Genomic DNA, 25794 nt, shown 5'->3' on the forward strand with positions numbered 1-25794 from the left:
AGCCAGCCCCTAATGGATGAGGGGTGAACTGCAATTTTTTGCACTTCCGCATAGGCTTCACATTTCACCGCCGGAGGTTGACGCTTGGTTCTCCATTATCTCTACCATGTTATAGATTATAATGCAGTATTCACACATCATCCTCTCACCAACCATCTACACATTGTCACATGGTGAAAATATCTGTTATAAAACCACCAGATGTTGACAAATGGAGTTAAACAGCTGATACTGATATAGAAACTGATAAAACTGATGATCTGGCTAAAAACACAACGGTCTCATTTGTGCCCCCCTTTTCCTGGCCAGTGCTCCTGCCTGGCCCCCTTCAAAACTTTTCTAGAGCCGCCCCTGCAAAGCTGAAGTATAAATCCTTTCTACCACCTGTCAGCTACTGTGTTTGAGAAGGGTCCTGCCAAAATCAATACTTTGGAGTAAATATGTGCTGGTATGAACCATGAACTGCTAGAGTCCTCCTTTTCAAATGATAAACAATCGCTACGAGAGCCGGTACTAGCAACCAGCAACAGCCATCATGATTCAGGGAACAACAGGAGATTGAGAGAAGGAGCAGACACAGAGAAGAGCAGGGAGCCACTAGACCAGCCATATTTGTGCACAATGCAGGAAAAAAAAAACACAAAAAAACAAGTACAGGTGTGGAACCTTCTCAATGCGAAAAAGAGTGGATATAAAAACACCATCTTCCTCCACTGGGATGGGATTGTTCCATCAATGTTCTTTTTATTCTCAAATCTATCCATAAAGTCAGCAGGCTTATTCTTTCCATCTTGCCTCTAGACGCCTCCCTGTTCCACTGTCATAACATATAAATGACGGATGTATGGGGCTTGTTATGCACATTAAAAATATTTATGCAATTTAAGTATTTTATAGTATTTTAATTTAATCTTTCTGCAATATACTGAAATCTACAATCTATAATTTCTATGTCAAATTAAACTTTAAATACATGGGCAAAGCCATGATCATAAGTTTAATGCTGTAGGTCAGTTTTAGAGCGTCAGAAGTCACTAAGTTGAATATTTTCACTATTTAAAACATAATAAGGTTTAAAGTTAATACAATGTTCACACCTAAGTTTATTGTGAGTGGTAGTTATATCATGGACTCTCATATTCTCTGCCTAATCACCAGTTGGCAAAGACTGGCACGTACCTGTGCTGCAGGAAATTGTTCTGAAAGTTCATAAGGTTCCTCAGGAATCCACTGCCTTTGCTCTAAACACCAGAGAATCTAGTCAAGGTAAACATATTAAAATTGTATTTTATTATTAGCAGTTTTCAATAATGCCATGTAACAGCTTCTAAACATTTATAGCTTCCATACCCATTCAAAAGAGAGGATCCAGCAGCCACGTGCTATGCCCAGCAGGATGTTGAGAGTCCTCCTGTGTCCCCCAGACACCACATGAGTTGTGCTCTCACAAACTTGGTCAACAATTGAAAAACCACCCAGTGCTTTCACCACCTGAACAACAGTGTTCTGCTTCCTACAAAAGGTATACAAGGCAGAAACCATCCAGCATAAACGATAAGATGTAACGATAAGAGGTCTTTTTTTTTTTTTGGTCAATTTGTTCACCAGTGAAAGATTGACATGAAACTGATCACCTTTATTTATAGAATAAAAAAGAACTTACTCAGTGGGCATACTCGTCATGACCAGTGTTCTCATAGTCTGAAACAGAGAAAGACACAAAACTTCAGGGAGGGATAAAATGTTGATTAAAAAACAAACAATATTCAGTTGTTTCTTGGCTTGTGTTTTATAGGAGTAGAAAACACAGGGTGCGATCTGTCAATGTTCCAAAACTACACTTCTACATATTAAAATAAACAAAGCATCTTCTAAAACAGTAGCAAAACAAAAAATATCAAATTTGAATGTGCAATATGCTTCATATTGATGTGCAGTATTTTAATCTGACTGCTTGATGACAGAAATGTATAACTCACTATTAGAGGTCATGCACTTTAAATAATAATTAATTGCTAATAAATAGTTAAAGACAAAAAAAAGAGCATCAAACTTCAAATCAATGTCTAGATAGGGGGGAAAAAGACATCTGGCACCAATGAAACCAAAGTGTCCATTTGTGCCCTGATCATCCAGCAACATACTTTGGCCCACAAACAGAAACCTATCATCAACACAAACACCTCAGTGACAGTTACAAACAGGATCACCAAGCCCTTTTCCTGCCACACTCTGATATCTGGTCTCACAGCTGGAAGTCAGAGGTTAAGGCCTGCTGAGCACAGAGGTGCCAAAACAGTCCACAAGCCACACCCATGGTTGTCAAATATTACATTACCCCTGAAAGCTGAAAAGTCACTCAGCTGATAACATCACAGCAGCATCACTGCTTCTCCTTGATTGTTCAGCCAAGCTTTTTATTTAAATGAAAATGATTTAATTTGATAATTAACCACAATAGCATTATCTATTAATACTGCACAGCTGAAAAAGAGTGAGCAGAGAGAGAGAGAAACAAAGCTTAAAATGCAGGAAGCTGTTCTGAAGTTGAGTTGAAATAGACTTTTCTCAAGGAGTAGAATTGTTCTGGCAGCTTCACAAAAAAACAGGCACAGGAGAATGGGCCATGCATAATGAGCCTCTAACAAGGAGCTGGTGTGAACTGCAGCACGGCCTCCGAGTACAAATACTCCCAGCACAAATGAAGGAATTTCTTTACTGTATGACTGAGTCTCCTTGATGGCTACTGTTTTAAGCACACTGAAACTTACACGGTTTAGACAACTGAAGCGAAATGAAGGTCTCTATTCTTCAGGCTTGAGGTCTAATACTCCATGAGATACAATTAAAAATAGTGAATAAAGATGCTCTATTACAACTTATAACACAAAGACCATTTTACATTGGTAAATTTTATAATGAGGTTGAGATAAAGGAGTGAACATTAAACTTTTTAAGTGTTTTAGAGCAGTGGTTCTCAACAGGTCTGGCTTCAAGGCCCACCACCACCCCTTAATGATAAGTCAGGACTCATGCTGAAAATTTTCAACTTCTCACATTTAATAAATGTTTAAACCTCAGATAGTACAGAACTAACAGCGCAGACGATCCTGGTGTGAATGCACTCTTCATTCAATGTTAGGCAAAAGGCTGCTATAACAAAATATTTCTGTAACAGCCATTTTTAACAGTCTGTGTTTTCATGCAAAAGGGCATGACAAAAAGTGCAACTGAGAAGTAAAAAAATGTTCTTAATGTGTCTTTAAATGTTAAATAAAATAAAATTAGCTGAGAATACTCACTGAATCTGTGACAACCAACATAGCAGATTTAAGCACATACTTAAACAGATAGAACACAATGATTCAATTATACAAAGTTAAGTTTTCTTCAGATTACCTTATCAGTACATACTGAAACACACTGTCCTTTCAAGAAAATAAAGTCGAGCTCACTTCAACCTGAGGTGTAACACTAACATCTTAGACCTGGGTCTGGAGGAATGAATTTGAGAACTTGGGGCCTTTTTAGCTCTTGACAACATTTTTCCCTGGTAAAGGCCCACTGAAGATGGGTGCGTGACGCACTTCTGGGTTGGGACCCATCAGTTGAGAATCTCTGTTTTAGAGCATTAAAAGATAATGACTGCTAGATTTAGTACTTCAGCTACAAGACCACACAGCCTAATTATTCTTGTTTAAGGAAGCGCATTATTACATGATACCAGGCAGAAAAGAAAGAAAATATGAAAGAAAAAGTGAAACGATGCATGAAGCAAAATTTGCAAACCCTTCAGTTTAAATTATTTTGGCTCATACCTGAAACAGATTTTCATGCAGGTCCTAACATTGATGATAACCTAATTTACACATATGTAACATAAATGCTATGCCTGATTGTTTGTTAAGGAAAAAAGATTAAAGATCCAAGATTAAAGCTACATATGAAACTCTAAATTTAGAAGTTAGTTTGAAGTGAAATTACAGTCAGGTTTAAATCAATGGGATGATAGGTGTGAGTTAAAATCAATGTAAACCTTCCCAGGAGAGGTTGACCGACATTACTTCAAAAGGAAGACGTGTTATGGTCTGCAAGGTACCATATGATCTATGATGAACTTCTAAGAGAGAAAAAAAAAAAAAGGTCCTTTTTCATATTGTCTAAGATTAATTTTGAGACTTATGAGAATACTGAACAACAATGTATATGGCATGGCAGCAACAAGAAAGCCACTGCTTTCCAAAAAGGACATTGCTACCTGTTGTCATTAGTTTTCCAACGTTTAAGTATGATCCTAAAGCCTAAAAAAGAGGGCAAGCCTGCACTAATAAATCTGCTAAACAATCAGCTACATCTTTATCTAATAATATACAGCACTGGACTTTACTCCAAATATTTTGTTTAAACATGCAACTATGCCTGCCCAAAACCTTTCAGTTGTTTTCCATTTATACCACATTGTAGGTCCAATAGCTCCTATGTATAAGATTATAAATAATTCTATAGATAATCAATCACATCTGTACCGCTCTTGATATTTTATACTAGGCCTTTCCATATCGCCTTTTCTATTTTCTCATGTAAGTCTTTCTATGGCTTTCTGGAGGCCTCTGAGTTTCGGTGGATGAGCCATTCTTAGTCTATAAAATCTAGATGATGTACCTTGAAGTACTTGAGTATGCCAACAAATCTCTTGTATAATAGTTTGAGGTGTTAAGAAAAGTTTTTGTTGTGTAGAAATGATCTCTTAACTGAAGATATTTCCAAGAATCTTCAATGAAGATAATTCCTGCTCTGATCCATGATTTTCAGAGATGATGCAGAGGTTTTATTTGTCTATGTTCAATAGGTCATTATGCTAAATGAATGTTTTGTTTTTTACAAAGAGGGTATTGCGCCTATAATCTGATGTGCTAGTTTCCAGGTCTCCTTCTTAAAAGGTATCTGTGTTTACCACAACTGTCCAAATTAGCTACAGGAAAATTATGATTTTACAGACCCAGACAGCCAACTACATCTCTGATCAGGCTACTAAGACACTACTAACTGCTAAAAGCTCTGAAAGGGACATGACATAATGTTTATTTTTTTTCGGCTACAGCTTGTTGAGGTTACCAGCGTAACGAAAACAAAGCCGCAGGTGCATTTCACAAGCAAGGAAGTTACGTTACCACCACAGCCAAAACAAAGGAAACCCTCAGGATCAGACAGAAACTCCTACCTAAATGCATCAAACGGCTACAGCCATGGAAGCATATGACCTGGAGGAGGAAATACTAATAGAATTTACACAAACACAGCTGATGTTCAGTTTACTTCTATATCACAGAAATATACATTTGTTTACAGCGCATTCCTCTCCATGTATGTATGTATGTATGTGAAGAAAGATGAAGAATCCTCCAAAACAAAAAGCGCAACCTGGAACAGCTTTGGCTCTGAAGGTAGAACAGTCATCGGCCAATCAAGAGGGTCAGCAGCTCAATCTCTGATATGTGAACAGGCGAGTAATTTCTCATTATTTCATTATGAATTGGTACACTTTACACGGATGTTTTATACATGTACTGTTTTTACAACCCTTTTTCCAATTTGAACTAACATTACTATAGCCTTAGTGTTTAAAAAAAAGAAGTCTTCTTACCTTTGTTTTGTTAACCATTGTCTGAATGGTTACGCTGGCTTTCTTATTGTGATTTTGTTCAGTTTCAGAAAGGATCTCTGTGCAACCAGCTGCAACTGTACATTCTTTTTCTCCACCTACATTTGAAAACAAGAGAAGTAATTTGAAATACAGGGGGGTGGGGGGAGCCTTACACAAGTTGTTGTACAGCTGGTGAAGTCTGCCGTGCATGCTCATTTCTGCTGTTGTACTCACACCTAGCTGTACACTGAAACTCTAAAATTAAAACAGCAACAACTTACAACACAAACCAACATCCCTCTACAAGTAACTCTGTAGCAGACCATTTATATTTATAAGGAAAAAAAGTATACACTAACAAATACTTTAAGGTCTCACGTTATTCGATTTAAAACCCTTTAGTTGAAATTTAGCTTAAACCAGGGTTGTTTAAAGACAGTAAAAAAAGTGACTTTATTATGATCCCTCGATTAGTACACAGGGTACTAAATGTGTGTTGTTGTGCTGTACCGGAAAAAAGTACCTTAGGCTTTAAGGTCCCCCCCCCCCATTCTTTCTCTACGAATGCAAATGAGTATGTGTCTCTAAAATGTATGAGGTGCATATTCATATTAAAAGACCTAGTTTGTTTATGGTACTCCTTTATTCTTTTTTTGATGCAACACCAAATAATAAAAATTTAACTTCAAGCCATCTGATGTGATTTAGAACAATAATAATTATAACTTTTACTTTAATCATTCCGATTGAGAAATTAATCTCTGCATTTCACCCATCTCTAGATTTTCTAGAGAGCAGTGGGCCTGGTTAAGAGACGTGGTCAGCGGCCTACAGTGGTTCATTTCTGCTGCCAGTCAGGGGACTTGAACCTGTGTTCTTGCCATAATCATTACTAAATGATTCTTACTAACCACAGATTCCCTGAAAGAATATTCTCAACATTTTAAAACTTTCTTACATACATATGACAAATTTACATAATTGTTATAGCTCAAATACAATTATTTTCAATTCTTAATGATGAGAACCACAGGAATTGAGTGGTGGGTTCATTGTTATGAATAGTGGCAACCCCATTACTCACTTTGCAAAGTCTGGGGAAGGACAGTGAAATCAGAGTTTTTCTGCAGCTCCAGTGTTGTGAAATCCTCTGTTCCCAGTGATGGTTGCCCTGATGCAGAAAGTGGTTGTTTTCCTGCGTCACTTGTGGTTTTTCTAGTACTTGTAAGTGCCAAAGTGCTTTCATTCACTGGAGTTACATTGTCTGTGGGAATCTCCAAAGCAGTGAGAGATGTTTTAGCATCCTGCTGTTGAAAACCCTGAGTTTCACTGCTTTCATGAGAATGCTGATGGACATTGCTGCTACAATGACTTTCCTCTACTTTCCGTTTTTTCTTCCCACTAGCTCCAAAGCTTTCACTTTGTCTTTGTTTTCTCTTCTTTGGGACAGAGTCCAACTCAAAAGGTATCTGAATGTCGCTATCAACAGACAGATTGGGCAAAATACACTTTTTGTGGCTAGTTGTAGTGAAATAGTCCTCAAATGCATCATTGTCCCCATCAATAGAATTGGAGGCAGCACTTTTAGATCCACTGGACAACGTAAAAGATTGCATCAAGGCGGGAAGTGACATTCTGGGCCTTTTAGGTGTTTTCTGTTTAATGTCCTTTGACAGCGACATTTCCTCTGACATTTTAGCAGCAGCATCAACTGACATGGCTAATGATGACAAGCAACTTAAAGAATTCACAGCATTAGGATGAACACAGCTTTTGGTGTCAGTGAAGGATTTCGAAGCTATTACTGTTTGTTTTGCCTTTTCGGATTTATCAGGCAACAGTCCAGATGATTTTGTTTGTGACTGCCGTTTTTCTTGATGAAAATTCTTGGTTTTATCAGATCTGTGCTGGACAGGACTCTGTAAAAAGTCTCCAGATTTGGGTTTCTTTGTCAGCTGTTTTCTGACTGAAGTTATTTTTAACTTTGCTTGTTTATTCCCTTCTTCATCCTCTTTGGCCATAAAGTCTAAACATTCTCGAACAGCTGAAATCCGTTTTGGTACATCACGGCAAGGTGAGAGCCAGGGCTTCACAGAGTCTTGTTCAAGATGGCCAGGTTGTCCAACATCAAGGTGCGATCTTAAGTCTTCTTTATCAGGTGAGCAACCAAATTCAGCAACATCAGCACTGGAATCTTCAACATCTGACTGGCCATCTACTGTATGTTAGAAAGGAAAAAATAAAATCACAATCCAAAATTTAAAGCTTAGCAGCATCTTCAAATCAGAGAAGCATTTGTCAGTAATTGTTTATGTACTGTGTTGTTTCACAGCATGTTTATAAGAAATTAGCGCGCCCTGACACCCTCACTGTAAGCCCAAAGGTAGCAGCTCACTGCTCACACATCTAGACTGCACACTAAACACCCACTGAGACTGTAGGGGAAATAAAGGTGAAAAAAAAGCTGTTTTCTGTGAGCTGTGATGTTAATGTTTGATTATTACTATGACAAAGTCCCTGCCAAACCAAGATAATTGCTACTAGTGTATCTTAAAGGGAAAATATTACAAGAATTTCTATTTGCAATGCACAGTGATATCCATTTTTCAATTCTATATAAAGATTTTTTTTTTTTAGAGAAAGCTGATTGTGGTACAAACCTCAAGAAAAGAAAAAAATTATTGTACTGGATTACAGACCACTTGGTTAGATAGACACGAAGAAGCTAATCTGATTTGGGAATGATAAAGTAAGCTACAATTTTCCTACGATCAATACCTATAACACCCAGTTTTCTTACACTTAAATTTGAAGACAGTTGGTGTGCTCCCAAGAGAAGGCTTCAGCTCAGTTGGTGAGCAGGATTCAGCCATCTGTGTAGCTGAAAGGCAGTGACATTTGAATCAATCTTCCGTCATTCCAAAGGTACAGAAATGTTTTAAGTTTTTGTCAATTCAACATATACTGTACAGTTGCAGCTGCTCATACCTGTCGGTGAAAGGCTTTCCCGTTTGTCTTTCATGTCTTTCAAACGCTGCGCCATGTATTCAGACCTTTTCAAACCAGGGCTATAGATTATTCCACTCTTCTCATCAATAATAATGGGTGACACATCTGAAACTGAGAATAGGAGTAAGTGTTAAATGGATAATTACATCTAATTACATCTATGCAATGCTGTTAAAACATCTTACCCAGAGGCTCTTTTGAAGGCAAGTCTTTCATCAACTTCTCCAATTTTTTCTTCATACGCCAATCATTTTTAGTTGTCTTCTCTGGAGAATCTTTAGGCAACATACAACGATGCTACATAGATCAAACACAAAAATGGATGTCAGGAACAGGAACACAGGTAAAAAGTGTAGTTAAGTTCTTACATAGCTTAGCAAAGCTAAACAGTGTACAAACCACTCGTGCAACTCCATAATAATATAAAATAATAATAAAAAAAAGAGGTAAACGTGTGCTTGCTGTGAAAATTCTTAATAAAAGGTCTTAATTATTATGCTACAGCAGGGAAAAGATTGAACACAACACAGGAGTCTGTAGAAGTCTACTAGGACCAAGTGCATGGACAGTGTGTGCCTGAAAACAGTTTGTAGTCAAAACTAACTTTCACCTCAATAAAACTGGAGCTAGAGTCAGGCAGACTATAGCCTAAACCAAGAGTTTTCAAACATTTAAAGGCCAGGGACACCTTACAAGGGAGAAAACTTTCCACGGACCCCCCATCATAAACCTGACACCAATCAAACATATTTACTGGCATTTGAACTACTATTTGATAGGGACTATTATATTTATTCTATTCTATTCTACAGTCATTTAGCAGACGCTTTTATCCAAAGCGACTTACATTTGAGAGGAAGAACAACACAAGCATGAATTCAAACAAGATGGGACGTCATAATTAAGTGATAGTCAGACCGCTTTTGAGTCCAGTTGGACCCAGGTGCTGTCATGTAGTGCTAGTGCAGTGCATATAATTTTTTTTTTTTTTTTTTTTTTTTTTTTAGTCATTTTATTTAAATACAGGATCACGATTTCATCACACAATATCAAGTAGGTCATAAGTGCATGATTTCATCACATAATATCAACTTGGGCATAAGTGCATGATTTCATCACACAATATCATCTTGGGCATAAGTGCACACAGCTTCTTCAGTACTTGGTTGAGCCAAAAAGCTGGACAAATCTTTCTGACTCATTTAGTTAAGCTAAATGTGGAAATGCTCCTTAAACAACTGAGTCTTTAGCTTGGTCTTAAAAGTGGATACGGACTCTGCGGATCGGATGGAGTTTGGTAGATCGTTCCACCACCGGGGAACAACAGAGGAGAAGAGTCTAGCTACTGATTTTGCGCCACGTTGTGGTGGGAGCACTAGGCGTCTTTCACTGGTAGAGCGTAAGTTTCGAGAGGGAGTGTAGCTCTGGATTAAGGAGTGAAGGTAGACCGGAGCCGTTTGGGTTATTGTTTTGTAAGCCAGAAGCAGAGCTTTGAATTTGATGCGTGCTGCAACTGGAAGCCAGTGAAGAGCAATTAGCAGCGGAGTGACATGAGCTCTTTTGGGCTGGTTGAAGACCAGACGTGCTGCTGCGTTCTGGATCATCTGCAGAGGTTTAACTGAGCATGCAGGCAGGCCAGTCAGTAAGGAGTTGCAGTAGTCAATGCGTGAAATGACCAGAGCCTGGACCAGGAGCTGGGTCGTGTGTTCAGTCAGGTAGGGTCTGATCCTCCTGATGTTGTAGAGAGCAAATCGGCAAGACCGGGAAACCGAGGCAACATGGTCCTTAAAGGTCAGCTGGTTGTCTACCATGACACCAAGATTCCTGGTAGAAGATGTAGGCACTAGTGTGATTGAGTCAAGCTGCACACTTATCTGTGGCGGTAAAGAAGGACTGGCTGGGAAGACAATAAGCTCAGTCTTGGACAGATTTAGCTGAAGGTGGCGATCCTTCATCCATGCAGAGATATCAGCAAGGCATGCTGATATTCGCATTGAGACGGTTGTGTCATCAGGTGGGAAAGAAAGGAAAAGCTGAGTGTCATCTGCATAGCAGTGGTAGGAGAAACCATGAGAGCTAATGACTGCACCGAGTGAGGAGGTGTATAGGGAAAAGAGAAGAGGGCCGAGCACCGAGCCCTGAGGCACCCCTGTTGTCAGCCCATGTGATCTGGACACGCCCCCTCGCCAAGATACTTTGAATGATCTCCCTGTGAGGTAGGATGTAAACCACGAGAGGACAGATCCTGAGATGCCAAGCTCTAAGAGTTTGGAGAACAGTATATGATGGTTGACAGTGTCAAAGGCAGCCGACAGGTCCAGCAGTATAAGGACTGAGGATTGACCAGTGGATCTGGCAAGCCGTAGGGAATCAGTAACTGACAGGAGAGCAGTTTCAGTAGAGTGACCTTGCCTATATCCAGATTGATATGGATCTAACAGGTTGTTGTCTTGGAGGAACCGTGAGACCTGACTGAAGACGGCACGCTCTAGTAATTTAGACATGAATGGAAGCAGTGAGACCGGCCGGTAGTTTTCAACCTGGGCTGGGTTGAGTGTGGGTTTCTTCAGCAGTGGGGTAACCCGAGCTTGCTTGAAGGCAGAAGGAAAGACACCGGACTTAAGAGAGGAGTTGATAATATGAGTTACTGCAGATTTGACTGTAGGTAAAATGCTCTGCAGGATGTCAGAGGGAACAGGATCAAGAGGACAGGTTGTGGGTTTTGAGCTGACTAGAAGTTTAGAGACTTCGTCCTCATTTAGAGAGCGGAAGGAGCATAGTGAGGTACCAGTAGCTGGTTTGGTAAGGCTGAGTTGGTCAGGCTCAGTGAATTGGTTACTGATGGTAGCAACCTTTTCAGTGAAGTAGGAAGCAAACATTTCTGCAGTCAGCACAGTGGGAGGCTGAGCAGGTGGTGGAGATAGAAGAGAGTTAAACGCCATGAACAGTTGTCGTGTGTTGGGAGCATTGCGGATCTTGTTCTGATAAAAGGCTATCTTGGCCGCCTTTAGGCTGGATGTGAAAGTTACAAGTTTTTGCTGGTACTCAGACAAGTCAGTGTGCACACTGTCATAAGTCATATTTTAAACTGTTTAACTTAATACAACAATTTAAAATGACCTCATACAAATTGCATTTGAGTACTTTAAACAGGGTAAATTTTTAACTAAATTAAAATTTGATCTCACTACATTTGTCATTGTCATGTAACAGATCTTAAGTTTCAGGAAAAGGAACAGTAGCAGGACTGGCAAAATCCTAATGAATCCAGTTCAAAAAGTAAAAACATTGTAAAGTCAAGTGATTCAACTTTAAGATCATGGCATTATTACCCCATTTGAAAAATATAGGCAAAAACCGTCACTTGTTAAAATGAATGGATTTAAAAATATATCCATTGTGTCACACAGCCCTCCCCCACCACGAGAAATTGCTTTTGTTGAAATGAACAGCCAAACAGTTCAAATTTCAGTTAAAATTTAATTCAACATGTTGACTTTCAGATCTTGTTTTTGAATGCAGGATGATAATGAAAATAGAGGAAATTTACTCTACGTGTGGCCGACTGAACAAACTGAAATGCAAATTGCAGAATTTTGAAAACTGCCTTTAGTGGGAGCTCCTTTAAGGTGGAAGACTTCCCATCCAACCGAGCCTGAAATGGAGATACATTTGCTGGAGGAACATAGTGGTCCTGAATATTTTGGCTCCACACAATAGACTCTAACTGTCCAAAGCCAGAGTTTTTGGAGTCATACCAATGGACCATCAGGAGAAGACGAGGATGTCTCTAAGTAGACACATTATGTATAATGTTAATATGGCACCCCTAAAAACTAAAAGATTATCATGGGGATATAATGTACACTCTTATGTAAAATTAAGCACAAACAGCATTTGTTTAAAAATGAGCATATTTCACAGACTGATTCTGCAGAAAACCCCAAGAATTAATTTGTAAGGACTAACACTGGTCTATATTATCACACAACAGTCATATGATTTTAATTATGTACAAACAATGCGTGGTAATCTGATTCTACTCACTTTCCTGTTCTTCATAACAGGATTGCTTTCATCATTTAAGGCTGGAAATAAATCTTCATCCACACGTACACCATCTTCATAACACCTGGTTGACAACAGCATTTTATAAACCTTCACAACAATGCAAAAACCAAACTGTATAAAAAGAAAAAGAACTGTAGAGCTATTCTTACCTTCTAACCCACAGAACAGAGACAAGTCGCACGTCACTTTTCTTTGCATTCCTCCATGTGGTTGGATGACCATTACTGAATACTACATGTGTAACTTGTTTATTAAATCTTTTTGATACCTTTTAAAAGAAAAGTTATTTGAGTTTTAAAAGGTTAACACATGTATAGTCTGCAAAAAAATAAAAAATATATTGTGAAAATAGCTTTGTCAGACCTGAGCACCCATTTCCTGCAGCTGCTGAATGAAAGTTTGTGAATAGTTTGCTCGTTTATCCGATGACCACACATCAACAAAGGCAACGACATCTGCAAATTGAAAATAAGTCATGGCATTAAACCAGAATTGGTTAAATTAATCTTGGATTTAAAGCAATGAAACAAAGATGGCATCCAACATACCTTTAAGAACGGAAGAGTTGTTGCTTGTGGCCATAACTGGCTTTTTTAGGTTCAAGATAAACTGATTAAAAAAAAAAAAATACATTAAGTAATTAATTGGCATTTTATGAGCTGGAGAGCACAAATCAAGTAAAATTCATGTGACCTTCTAAAGATATGGAATCACATCCTAGTCTGGCATGTTGCCTACATCAAACAGAAGATCCAAAGGGGAAGAAGAAGAAAAAAAGAAAGCTGTGATTCTGAAATAGAATATTTCAAAGGGTCTACTAATGCCATTTCTCTGTTTATGCCAACCAAATCATTAACACTCGTGACACTAGCAAAGTGGTAGCCTTAGTTGTACTATTTTGTACATAGTTGTTCTATTTTGTACATGACATGTCCTATACAAATAAACTGCCTGGCCTTCCCTATTTTTACAAGTATATTTAGAAAAGCTTGTTAGAATAGAACAGGGCTGCCAAGATTAGTCGGTTAGTCATGATTATGTCGACTATTAAACTAATTTACTATTAGACTAATTTAAAAAATCAACGTCATTGTTTCTTTTTGGAACTTTGTTTTTCTCTCAAAACTCCTGCTGTACCTTTTGCTGCCTCGTCTGCCTTTTTGTCCTTGATGCACATGCACAGTAGTAGCAATTGGGGTCAGCCGTGACATCACCAGAAAAGTTATGCCCAAACAATAGTATCATAGCGAGCCGGCAAAGGAGCTCAAGGGTTTGGGAGCATTTTATAAAAATTCAAGAGAAACATGCACAATGGAGAATCTGCAAGGTAGAACTTGCCTTCCATGGCAGTACGACGGTGATGCACGTGCATCTTAATAGAAAGCAAGTTGTGGCCAATTCAATTTCTGATGAAGTCTCGGTAAGCTTAGACCTGGTACACACATAACAATTTTTTTTTTAATCTTATGAGATTTTTTATCTGGTCGAGACCTCACACATGAAGATAAAAAAATCTGTTTTGATTGTAATGTGTGTGGTGTGCTATGAAAATTTAATCACAGAACAACACACAGATAAAGATGCTGTCCCGCAACTGATCTACAATCTAGTCCTCCGAGCCGGACAAACGTTGAAAACGTAGAAGAAGAACCATAGCAACAATCGGCAAAAAACAAAAAAGAAGAAACATAGTAACAATCAAAAAACACAACACACAGCATGGAAGAGGACAGAACGAGGGAATGATGGTGATCTTGGGACTATTGTTAACAGAAAAAGCCAGAACTGGGGAAAAAAAAAAAAAAAACTTTATTTACTTCCTTGTTTTGATGATTTGAAATGTTCAAAATAAGAGCAAATATCTGTAAATAATTTAAAGGTGCAGTGTGTAAGAATTAGTGATATCTAGTGGTAAAATGAGCAAAGAAATTATTTTAAATGCACAGTGGTGAGTGGACAGGTGGTGTCAGTGGCCAAAATTCTTCCAGACATAAATATTTGCAAAGATAAACTGACTCAATATCATTGTGCTTGTCTCATACATGGTTTGTAAATTGTGAAAACTAATTTGTGTAAGTTTGGGTACTTGTTTGTACTTCTCCAGTTATTTCAAAGTGAGAAAGATGCTTTCTATGACAGAACAGTTCGCCGTCCAAGAAAAAATGCTTATTTCAATTCAGTACCAGCAATACATAAATACATAAAAGCAAGCACATCAAAGGCAAAATTAATAATTGACTAACATATATTGTTTCTTGCCAACAAGGCTGCATCATTTCCAGGGAAAGACTTGTTCCTTTCAGCAACCCATAATATAAAAAAAAAAAATCTGTATAATGAAAATAATTCAAACTTGTTCAAAGTAACTGCAGCATTATGACAGGAGAAAAAAACAACACTAAAATTTGCTGACTTGTTGAGCAATTCTACATTAAGCAAGAATGGGAAAATATTTTAAGTTAAAAGGGCACATCAGATGATCTTAATTCTGAAGCTTACAGGGTTAGATGATCTAACAGTTTCTTAACTTATACATCTGATCTGTGGTCTCTTCAGATTTGAACACTATATAGGTAAAGAGCCCCATAGGGACACAGATTTATTATTATTTTAATATTATTATTATTTGCGTTACTTGAATAATTTTATCTACCCTCGCAATATATTAGCGTTACCGCGCAATACTTTTGCGTTCTATAGGAAAAAAGGAATAATCTGACATTGAATGCACGGCTACGAGTGTCCACTGCCTGTTAAAGCCATTTTGCTCAGCTTCTTTAGGTGTGTCTGGTCTTCATCTGTTCCTCTCAGTATCAAGTCAACGTAACGGGCACATACACCTGACATTCTGCCCAAGGTAATAGGATGAAACGTAGTGCTTAAAGAATAGAACTTTGCTATCATCGCAACAAAAAGTTAAACGAAATTATTAACGGATTAATTACAAGCGAAGACGAACAGGTTTGCTGTAATCAGAAAAAGTATAAAATATATTGCTGCTTTACAGTTTTGTCTGCTTGTCTTTACACTGTAAAGTGCTACTGACATGATTTATTCGTGATTTATTAAATAAATCCAATGTCCATTCATTTTCATTACCGTGAATTATTTAACTATTCAATAGGCTACTGTTTGGGTACCACTTAAAGTAGCATACACAAGGCACATTCTCATCTGTTCACACCCAACACATATTAAAATTAACTTTTAAGCTAAACAGACTTATAATAATGTTACAATTTAGCTAAATTAACCGATATTTTGCTGCTAATTTATCCAGCTAGTAGCTGGGTGATTCAACACAATGCGTAGGTGGCTTATGCTTCCATAGCATACTTAAATATGTATATTCACTTTTTCTTTTCGTTAGAAGTACATAGACAACAACGAAAACAGGCATTTACCCATAGTTTTTAGTAATTGCCATGTACTTACTTTACGCGGCACCGGGTTTTAAGGGCTAAGTTGTCAATAAGCTAACTTACTGTTGGCGGGTGCAGTTTGTGTTGCAATGTATCCTGGGAAAGTGGGTAAGTATTGGGCCATAGATAAATACGTCACTTCCGTCAAAAAATTTGTAGAGGACCTTGGTTATCAAGGGCCCTCAGCTTACAAAATGTATAGATTCCGATGACATACAATGGCATTTTATTGACATATACATGATCTTTGATAACTGTTAAAGTGTTGCGCAGCTTTTCTTTCCTTCTTTCTTGCTTGCTTGCTTTCTATCCTCTCTGCTTTGTCTAATTTATTAAAGTAAACAATTAAGAATAAATATATATTGTATTTTTATTTTATGGACTCATATACAGTGGATTTTATGAGCCACTGTTCTGTTAATAAAAATGTGTTTAAAAAAAATTTAATTAGAAATGTGTTATATGTAAAAATGCAGCAGAAAGGTATGTTTAACATTTGGTCATGAAGACTAGAAGTGGATTGAAAAAAATTTTTACACACTGTTCCTACAGTTTGAGCATAGAAACAGTATCATAAAGTATGAATTCAGTATCTGGGCATAGCCATAGTCAAGACACATAAACAAAGAGAAGTGAGTGGTGCAAAGCACTGAGGTAGTAGTAGTTTACTAGTAAAATAGAAAGCCTGCAGTCCAATCACTCCTACTATCATTAAACTAGTCACATATGCATGACTATAATGCCACGTGATCAAAGGCAAGCATCTGGATAAGTAATACACAGCCCACATATATACAAATTTACACACTTAGATGGAAATTACATGAGAACTTAATGCATCTCCGTGACCCACAACTCAACCTTCAAAAAATGCCTTACATATTTTAATATCTTTTTACAGACACATCTCAACACACTTAATAAATAAAAAGTCTTTCAAGCAAATTAAACAATGCTGTACCATTACTTTTTATCTTCACCGGTCACATTAATTACAAGACTTGACTTTTTCTCTACTGCAAACTTTTCACATAGAATTTACTCAACACAGTTGTCATAGAAACAAAAGAAGTAATGAAATATAGGAATTTTACAGCAGCAGTTTACTAAAAAAATGTCAGTTATGTCAGCATGCTGTATTCCACAGTTCCATGATAAGTAAAAAACAACAGCTAATATTAACTTGTTAAATATAAAATTTACATGCAGCATCAGATTCATTTTAACATGCCGACTTTCAAAATACTTTTCCCATCAATACATTTTTTTTAAATATATGTGGTGCAAAATTAGAAAATCCAACACCTTAACGCACACTTCACTGTAAACCACTGACAAAACTGTTGTACTGTCATTAGTTCAAACAACCAAAGTCCAACAACTGTACATATCATGTGACTATACAGCCTATACAGAGGCATACAACAAACAGTAATTTAAAAATCAGACAGAATTGCTCCTGCAGGGGAGAGGCACAGAGGTGCGGGACACTTCCATGTGCACTGTGGACATTGGGAAATGCTCACACTCCTCTTCTAATGGAAAACAGCGGCAGTGCAGGAGAACCTCTCGCACCTCTTGCCGAAAGTTGGAGTTGAGGAAACCATAGATGATAGGATTGATGCAGGTAGACGACATGGCCAGCAGATGGCAGAGGGAGAACAGAAGGTTGTGATGGCAGACAGGCAGAGCCTCCTGGTTCCAGTCTGCCACCACGTTAAAGATGGTGAGCGGAAGCCAGCAAAGAGCAAAGGCCGTTATGAGAGCGACCAGCATGATATTGATTCGGCGACTATGGGTTATCCGCTGGCTCTCTGGGATCCTGGCACGGTCCAGCATTTCTTTCCGGTGGCGAAGACGCACAAAAACTCTGACGTAACATAGAAGGACCAACAGAAGTGGGCCACAGTACTGAAACAGAAGAAGCCATGTGGTGTAAGCGACCCTGTGTTCTTGGGATGGCCAGTGTTCCACACAGGCCTCCATGTGTGGAGAGGTGGGGACGTAGGAAAACAGGGAGCGGTATAAGTTTAGAGGCACAGATGAGTTTCTGTATGTATGTGAGACAGGTTGAGGCAGAGATGCATTGACATATGCATGGGGAGAAACTCTGAGATCAAATGGCAGGACTACATTGGTATAGGGCTCATTTGTGAGCAGCTGAAAAGCTAAAAAAGGTGTGGAGGTGAAGCTAGCCAGGATCCAAATCAGAATAACTGCAATGTAGGCTTGAGGAATGCTTGGTTTCCAACCAGAGGGGTTAATGATGAGCTGATGTCTTTCGAGGGCAATAAACACAAGAGACAGTACTGACACAGTCACAGACATGCATTGAATAAATGGCACCAATCGGCATAACAGTGACCCAAACACCCAATGGTCCATAAGCGTGTATATGACAGTGAATGGGAGGCAGAACACACACACCAGAATGTCAGAAAATGACAGGTTGCAAATGAAAATGCTAGTGACATTGACTTTTTCTCTGCGATGGGTGATTATGCAAATTAGGCCAATGTTCCCCACCAGTCCCAACACCATTGTGAGGCTATACCACACTACAAGACATGCTGTGAGGATGGGAGACATATGGCACTGCTCATCATGCTCAAGTACAGAGAGGTCTGAGATGAGCTGGGTTTTGTTTTCTGGCCACTCCTGCACAGACTCATAACTGGAACTTTCTTTCTCCCATTGCAGGGAATACGGAGGGGTGGAGCTGTTGAAAAGCAGAGATGATGAAGAAGGCTGACTTATGTTGCTGCTCAAGGACATCTCACCAGGACCTTGGTTTTAGAAACTCCCTAGATTTAACCATCCATCGCAGTCCTCTGAAAAACCGCATCTAAATCAAAGAAAGAGAAAGTACACAGGGAAACATAAAAAGCCTTTCTTTACCAAGAGCAGTGGTGCTTATAGGTCAATGGATTTGTTCATGTAGAAGTGATACTCTTGTGAGAGAAGCAATGAGTCGAGGAAATCCCCCAACCTAAAAGGCACTGAAAAGAATTATTTGTGAGGTTAGGTGCAAGAAACAGACCCATTAAAGTGCCTCTAAAATGACTAATTAATGTAAAATTCATGGTCTGTAAAAGCTGTATGTAAAAAATTAGGATTATCATTTTTTCCAAGTACCATTATAAAAGTTGAGTTGACATGTGTGATTTTTAGTGAAACATATCAGTTCAGTTGTCATCCAATGGTCAAGACATTCCTTTTCACTGCAAATCTGTAGAGAATCTACCAAAGTTCATCAGAGCAGCTACAGTTTTCCATTTCATCTAAAAAAAAGGGGGAAAAAATGATTGATTTATTGATTTATATTAAAACTGAGGGGTATTTCAATTATATTTTGCAAGTACTCAGAGACTAATGCACTAGTTATTCATGTAAAATGGTAAATTGATTAAACTGCAGTGTAGCTGGGTTGTTGTAAATAAGGGAGTAGAGTTATTGTTATACATGAAAAATTAAACAAAATATAACAAGGTTTTGGCCCAGGTCAGAACTGATTAAAAAATATGCACAATTTACTTTTTAAGTTGATGCAACCTGAGCATCAGAACATAATTTTCATGACCCATGAATTTGTACTTTTTAGTACATTGAAAATATAAGGGCATATAAACTGCCATTCAAATCCAGTTTGGGATCATTTGGAAATTAATTTGATTTCCATAGAATGTGTTCTTCAAAATTTGCCTTCATTAAAAAAAAGTACCATTTGCAGCAGACCTCACGCATTTTAGCTGCAAAATTTTCAAGGTAAACTGATGAGATTTCACCACATGCCTCCTGGAGCATCTCCCACAACGTGGAGTGGGTTGATGGAGTCTTCCTCCGTACCATGCGGTCAAGCTGCTCCCACAAAAGCTCAATGGGGTTCAGATCCAGAGAGTGTGCTGGCCAATCCATAGTAGTCAGAATTCTGAATCACTGCTTATTCTTTAAATATTGCTGACACATCTTGGAGGTGTGTTTAGGGTCACTGCCCTGTTGTAGGATGAAACTGGCCCTAGTCAAGCATTGTCCACAGGGTATGGGACTGTGCTGCAAAATCTTGTGGTAGCTTTCCCTTTTCAAGGTCCCGTCCACTCTCTTCCATTCTCCTGTTTTACCACCTCCAAAGCACTCTCAGACCATCACGCTGCCTCCACTGTGTTTGTCTGATGGTGGTTGAAATATTTTTATTGCAAAGTACAGTACAATTAAAACTGGCTTTTCATATGCTGCTTCAGATTATTTTATTTTAACCAAAATAAATTAGAATTGACATCAAAGTAAATTTCAAGAACTTAAACAAAAAACAACAACACAGCAGATATGCTCAAAAACATTAACATACAAACCCTACAAATATTAAACAATAATTTTGGACATAAAACATAAGAATGAAGTAAACTGGCATAGTTTTATCCACACTTATCACATGCAGATGAGGTTTAAGGAAACACTTTATGCAGTCTAGTCATAGAATTAATGTAGCACATGTAGCACATTGGACTGAATTGAACCATGTCTGGAATCAATTGAACAGGCATTAACATTTTCTCAACTTTCCTTTCAGATTTCCTCTGTAATAGGCATCCCCAGTTCCTGTTCCCATTCATTTTTCATTTTGGTTGTTGAAATGTTATCATTTTCTATCACTCCATCATTCAAAAATGACAGTGCATGGATTCTGCCCAGAGCCTACTTCAGACAGGAATCTAATTTATCTGGTACCGGGGGCTCAAAATCAATTAAATGAGTATCTAAAAAAAGTAATATTTCCTTAGTGAAAATTTCTCATAAAGCTGATGGAATGACGCAAATGCTCCCTGAATATTTTAAAGGTCACCTACTCGTTCCAGTCCCATTTCTCTCCAACGCATTATGGCTCCATCCAATACTGAAGAAGTAAAAGATGGATTAGCAGCTATGGGTGTCATTAAGGAAAATTTTTGCATTTTAATTGTTTAATATTCATTTTCATATTTGAATTGTAGAGTGAATAATGGGATTATAGCTGTACCAGTTTTTCTTAGTATGTAGGGAAAACCGTAAAGCTGCCCCTAATGCAAAGGGTGAACAGTCCTCCTGTTCTAAATCCAGCCATCTACAAGATCAAACTGATTCATCAAGCCAAAGTGACATTTTGTAGAGAGTTGTAATACTTTGTAATAAACAGTAATACTTTTGAAAGCCTGGTAAGGCAAGACCTCCATCTCTTTACTTCTTGCACAAATGAAAAAGTGTGAGAACAGTGTATTAAGCACTGTTCTTGCACCTTTTTATTTGTTCTGCAGCTCAGACATGTTCTTCTATATGATCCAAACATCTGTCCACAACACCTTTTTCAAGTCTTCCAGTGTCCAATGTCTGTGCTCATCTTAGTCTTTTCTTTTTATTGGCCAATCTAAGATATGGCTTTTTCTTTGCAGTTCTGCCATGATGTCCAGCATCCTGAAGTTGCCCCTTTATTGCTGATTTTGACATTGGTGTTTGACAGGTACTGTTTAGAACAGTTGAGGACCTGTAAGGCATCTTTGTATTAAATGGCATACTCTCAGATATTAGTCTTCTTACACTGTTGTGCATCAAGGCCTTCCACTCCTCTTTCTGTCCTTGTTAGAACCAGTTTGTACTGCTCTCTAAAGGGAGTAATTAACAGCATTTTAAGAGATTTTACTTTTTCTTGCAATTTCTCGCATTGAATAGTCTTCCTTTCTAAGCACCTTCATAGACTGGCAGGTGTCTAAATAAAGTTTTTTTGTTTCTGGCCATTTTGAGCCTGTAAACAAACAAACAACTGCTGATGCTTCTGATAATAAACTAACCTAAAGAATACTATGCACGGTTTTCAACTGTGTAACACAATTGCAAAAGGCTTTTCTTATGACCAATTAGTCATGTAAACTGATTAACTTGAATTAGCAGCCATACCAGGAGATTGTGGAGGACCGGCAGTTGATCATAACAAACCTCTATGCAAAAAATGTAAATCATCTCTTAAAAACTGATCTGATTAATTTCAGTTGTTTATCAAATGGACAAAATGATTAATTAGATTGATATAATTGTTTAGGAACTGCAAGGAAATGTATTTTTCTTTGGAAAACAAAAACATTTGCAAGTGTTCCCAAACCTTTGAGTGGTAGAGTATATACAGACATTGATAAAATTGTTGGTACCCTTTAGTTAATGAAAGAAAAACTCACAATCGTAACTTGAATCTGGCAAAAGTAATAATAAATAAAGATACTATGAAATTTAACCAGTGAAGGTCAGACATTGCTTTTCAACCATGCTTCAATAGAATTGTTTAAAAAAAAAACTAATAAACTCATGAAACAGGCCTGGACAAAAATGATGGTACCCTTAACTTAATATTTTGTTGCACAACCTTTTGATGCAATCACTCCAATCAAACCATTCCTGTAACTGTCAATGAGACTTCTGCACCTCTCAGCAGGTATTTTGGCCCACTCCTCATAAGCAAACTGCTCCAGTTGTCTCAGGTTTGAAGGGTGCCTTTTCCAGACGGCATGTTTCAGCTCCTTCCGAAGATGCTCAATTGGATTTAGGTCAGGGCTCATAGAAGGTCACTTTAGAATAGTCCAGTGTTTTCCTCTTAGCCATTCTTGGGTGTTTTTAGCTGTGTTTTGGGTCATTGTCCTGTTGCAAGACCCATGACCTCCGACTGAGACCAAGCTTTCTGACACTGGCCAGCACATTTCCCTCTAGAATCCCTTGATAGTCTTGAGATTTCATTGTACCCTGCACAGATTCAAGACACCCTGTGCCAGATGCAGCAAAGCAGCCCCAGAACATAACAGAGCCTCTTCCATGTTTCACAGCAGGGACAGTGTTCTTTTCTTGATATGCTTCATTTTTCCATCTGTAAACACAGAGCTGATGTGCCTTGGTAAAAAGTTCCATTTTCGTCTCAGTTTTGTCAGATACAAGTTATTTCTGTGGCCATTGTGAGTTTTTCTTTCATTAACTAAAGGGTACCAACAATTTTGTCCACGTCTATACACACACACACACACACACGCACACACACACACACACACACACACACACACACACACACACACACACACACACACACACACACACACACACACACACACACACACATGCATACATTAGTTTGCCTTTAGTTTCATTATTTGACAATTTGGTGTTATACTTGATATGTGTATTTGTGTATGTTTTTTACTGCAGGATTTTAATAGTGTATTTTTGCATGACTTTAATGTATGTGAATACATTTTCCAACACTCATTTATATCAGTGAATAATTGGTCCAATTAGTAAGCTGTGCAATACTTTAAAGTGACATTAGCAACAATTTTGAACAGGCCATTAGCATAATCACTGTGAGCATAACATCATCTTTGAAGATACTGTCACCAGAATTAAACATGATTAAAGGAAAGATGACACATTCACATTTTAAACCAAGAGAGCCAATTAATTCCAACAGATATTGAGGGTGATTAATTATTTCTTGTAGCCCTATGGAGTAGCGACTGCAGTAAAAAGTGTCTATTCTAACCCCCCCATTCCCCCACCCATCTTAGGATGAGAGACTTGTCAGTTCCTTACCCACAAATCCTACTTGCATGCTCCAAGATGAAGATAATTGCTTAGTGACAATAAAATTACTATGCATACACGGGAGCTGAAGCTTCGATTTTTCTTGTGCACAATAAATTGCGTTGTACATCAAAGTGAAAGGGCATGACATTGTCGGAATCCTAAAAATGGATTGTAGCTGTCTCCCCTGAAACCTCTGCCCTGTGCCGTGAAGGCCAGCATCGTAAACAAAATGAGACTGTCACTTTCCATTAACAGCACACACACTTTGCTATCAGTCACTTCACACTGCATCATTACTAACATATTCTGTCAGTGTGTTGAGTGAGCTGCAGGCAGGGTGGCACAGCATTGATCACACTTTGTTCAAAGGAAGACAGACAAGTGTAATGCCACCCAAACCCGATGTAATAGCCAGGTGAACCAGAGACACTGGCAGGAGAAAAGGGACAAAAAAAAGTCTATGGACACATTTGAGCCTGTCCTATTACAGTGATGTCACACTTTAGAATGCACATCCAACAAGTAGTTGTGTCATTGTGATTGCACACTTTTGAGCTAAATCTCTGCTGGGTAAGGAACACAGTGACCCGTCTCCATTTCTTCCATTGTATTCTTTTTTCCCCCTCCAACAGCAATATGTCCTCCATCTCTGAGAAAATAGCTGTTACAGTAATGAATCAATTGCTGAATCTCATTTTCCCTGGACTACAATCTGGTTTTCTCTCTCATTGTGCAGTAAACAGGAGTTGCATTTTGGTCTACCCTACAGTGTGCTTCCCTCCCCCGTATTAATTTCTTAGAAAACATTGCCCAGATGACAATGTAACATACTACTCATCAGCCAAAGATGCCCTCCAGGTACATCTTGCCATATTAATATTTCTTGATTGTAAGCCATTAAAAATCCGATTTTTCCATGTGCCAAAACTACATTATTAGAATAGAATTTAAATATCAAAAGATAAACATAATCCTGAATAAATGACCGCAGAAGTGCAGACAACTTTGCTGTCATGATTTAGGCTACAAATTAAAAGAATAGAAAATGAAAACAATAGATAGCGTTGCCATGTGTGTTTGACTGAGAAACAGCTAAAAAAAAAAGCCCAATCCAGTAATTTTCCTGTGTAAAATTGCTATTTCCTATCTACCCAAAAAGTATGTGCTACCTCTTTTACCTTTTTTTTTTTACATTTTTGTTACAGCCTGACACCTTTATTAATTCTTGCCAGATTTCATCATGCACAAAAATAAAATGAATAAGAAAAACCAAATTCATGCACATCGTATTGAGAAATGATTTTCTCTCTTTTCCCTCTTTTCTTCCTGCTTGTGGATGATCAGCATGACAGTAGCTGGCTCTGTATTATGTGCTCAACCTGAAATAATGACCCAAGCCTCATTGTTCTCAGCTGGGGGTGCCAGCAATTTTAGGTGATCCCTCTCAAAATATTATCACCGGGAATACTATCATGAAATTTGTTATTTTTACATGTCCACTGTGTATGAAACACTCATGCAAATAAGGAAAATACCCCCCTCCAGTTTGCTTTTTTACTGTTTCCTACCAAAATTTGACACACATCAGAAATACCTATGCCCAGTGCTATTGTTTGCATGAACATTTTCAAATGAAGAGCCATACAGTGGTCCTGCACATCTGTATAAGATATATCAATTTCATAACTGGGTTAATAACTGGCTGACTTTAATTTAAAATTATCATTAGCTTATTGAATGGATCATTACTGTGTGTAAAAAAAAAAAAAAAAAAAAAAAAGACTCACGTGGGGGCTGGATGGATGAGTTTCTTAGATGCCAAGATGATACGAATCAAATCTTTGAATAGGTATGAATCCACATGGATGAGACTTGGAAAAGGAGCTGAACATCATAATAACCAGTGCGATTCTGTCAGATACAGCAATGTGGGAGCAGAGCTATAATTGGGTTGTTTGAGCCCTTTAGGTACCTGAGATCCTCTGAGAGCCGAGCTCTACTGTCACATAGTGGTGGAATTATTCTATTACATCCTGAAAATGACACCTGCTGCAAGTA

General features: G+C 38.1%; 2 protein-coding genes across 5 annotated transcripts in view; both read right to left on the reverse strand.

The window, feature by feature from the left end:
* mcph1 (microcephalin 1) overlaps positions 1 to 16242 on the reverse strand; it is a 37426-nt gene extending 21184 nt beyond the window's left edge. Inside the window, exons 1-13 of one of the 4 annotated variants that reach the window (XM_042009466.1) lie at positions 16160 to 16242; positions 13273 to 13333; positions 13088 to 13179; positions 12874 to 12992; positions 12701 to 12785; positions 8839 to 8950; positions 8633 to 8764; positions 8445 to 8525; positions 6729 to 7862; positions 5645 to 5760; positions 1664 to 1701; positions 1351 to 1411; positions 1180 to 1257 (exon numbers count right to left, since the gene is read on the reverse strand). In XM_042009466.1, coding sequence (XP_041865400.1) covers positions 1180 to 1257; positions 1351 to 1411; positions 1664 to 1701; positions 5645 to 5760; positions 6729 to 7862; positions 8445 to 8525; positions 8633 to 8764; positions 8839 to 8950; positions 12701 to 12785; positions 12874 to 12992; positions 13088 to 13179; positions 13273 to 13306 — 2082 coding nt within the window. In that variant the 5' untranslated portion in view covers positions 13307 to 13333; positions 16160 to 16242. Of the gene's footprint in view, positions 1 to 1179; positions 1258 to 1350; positions 1514 to 1663; positions 1702 to 5644; positions 5761 to 6728; positions 7863 to 8444; positions 8526 to 8632; positions 8765 to 8838; positions 8951 to 12700; positions 12786 to 12873; positions 12993 to 13087; positions 13180 to 13272; positions 13334 to 15377; positions 15402 to 16159 lie in introns of those variants that run through there. The other 3 variants (XM_042009463.1, XM_042009464.1, XM_042009465.1) reach the window with 3 other exon arrangements.
* Positions 16243 to 17458: 1216 nt separating this feature from the next.
* Positions 17459 to 25644, reverse strand: npy4r (neuropeptide Y receptor Y4). Its single transcript, XM_042009468.1, has 2 exons — positions 25524 to 25644; positions 17459 to 18991 (listed from the first exon to the last, which is right to left on the reverse strand). The coding sequence occupies exon 2, from the start codon at positions 18919 to 18921 to the stop codon at positions 17590 to 17592; it is 1332 nt and encodes a 443-aa protein (XP_041865402.1). The 5' UTR covers positions 18922 to 18991; positions 25524 to 25644; the 3' UTR covers positions 17459 to 17589.
* Between the last annotated feature and the right edge of the window lie 150 nt (positions 25645 to 25794).

Source organism: Melanotaenia boesemani, chromosome 16, assembly GCF_017639745.1.
Source record: "Melanotaenia boesemani isolate fMelBoe1 chromosome 16, fMelBoe1.pri, whole genome shotgun sequence".
Lineage (NCBI taxonomy): Eukaryota > Metazoa > Chordata > Actinopteri > Atheriniformes > Melanotaeniidae > Melanotaenia > Melanotaenia boesemani.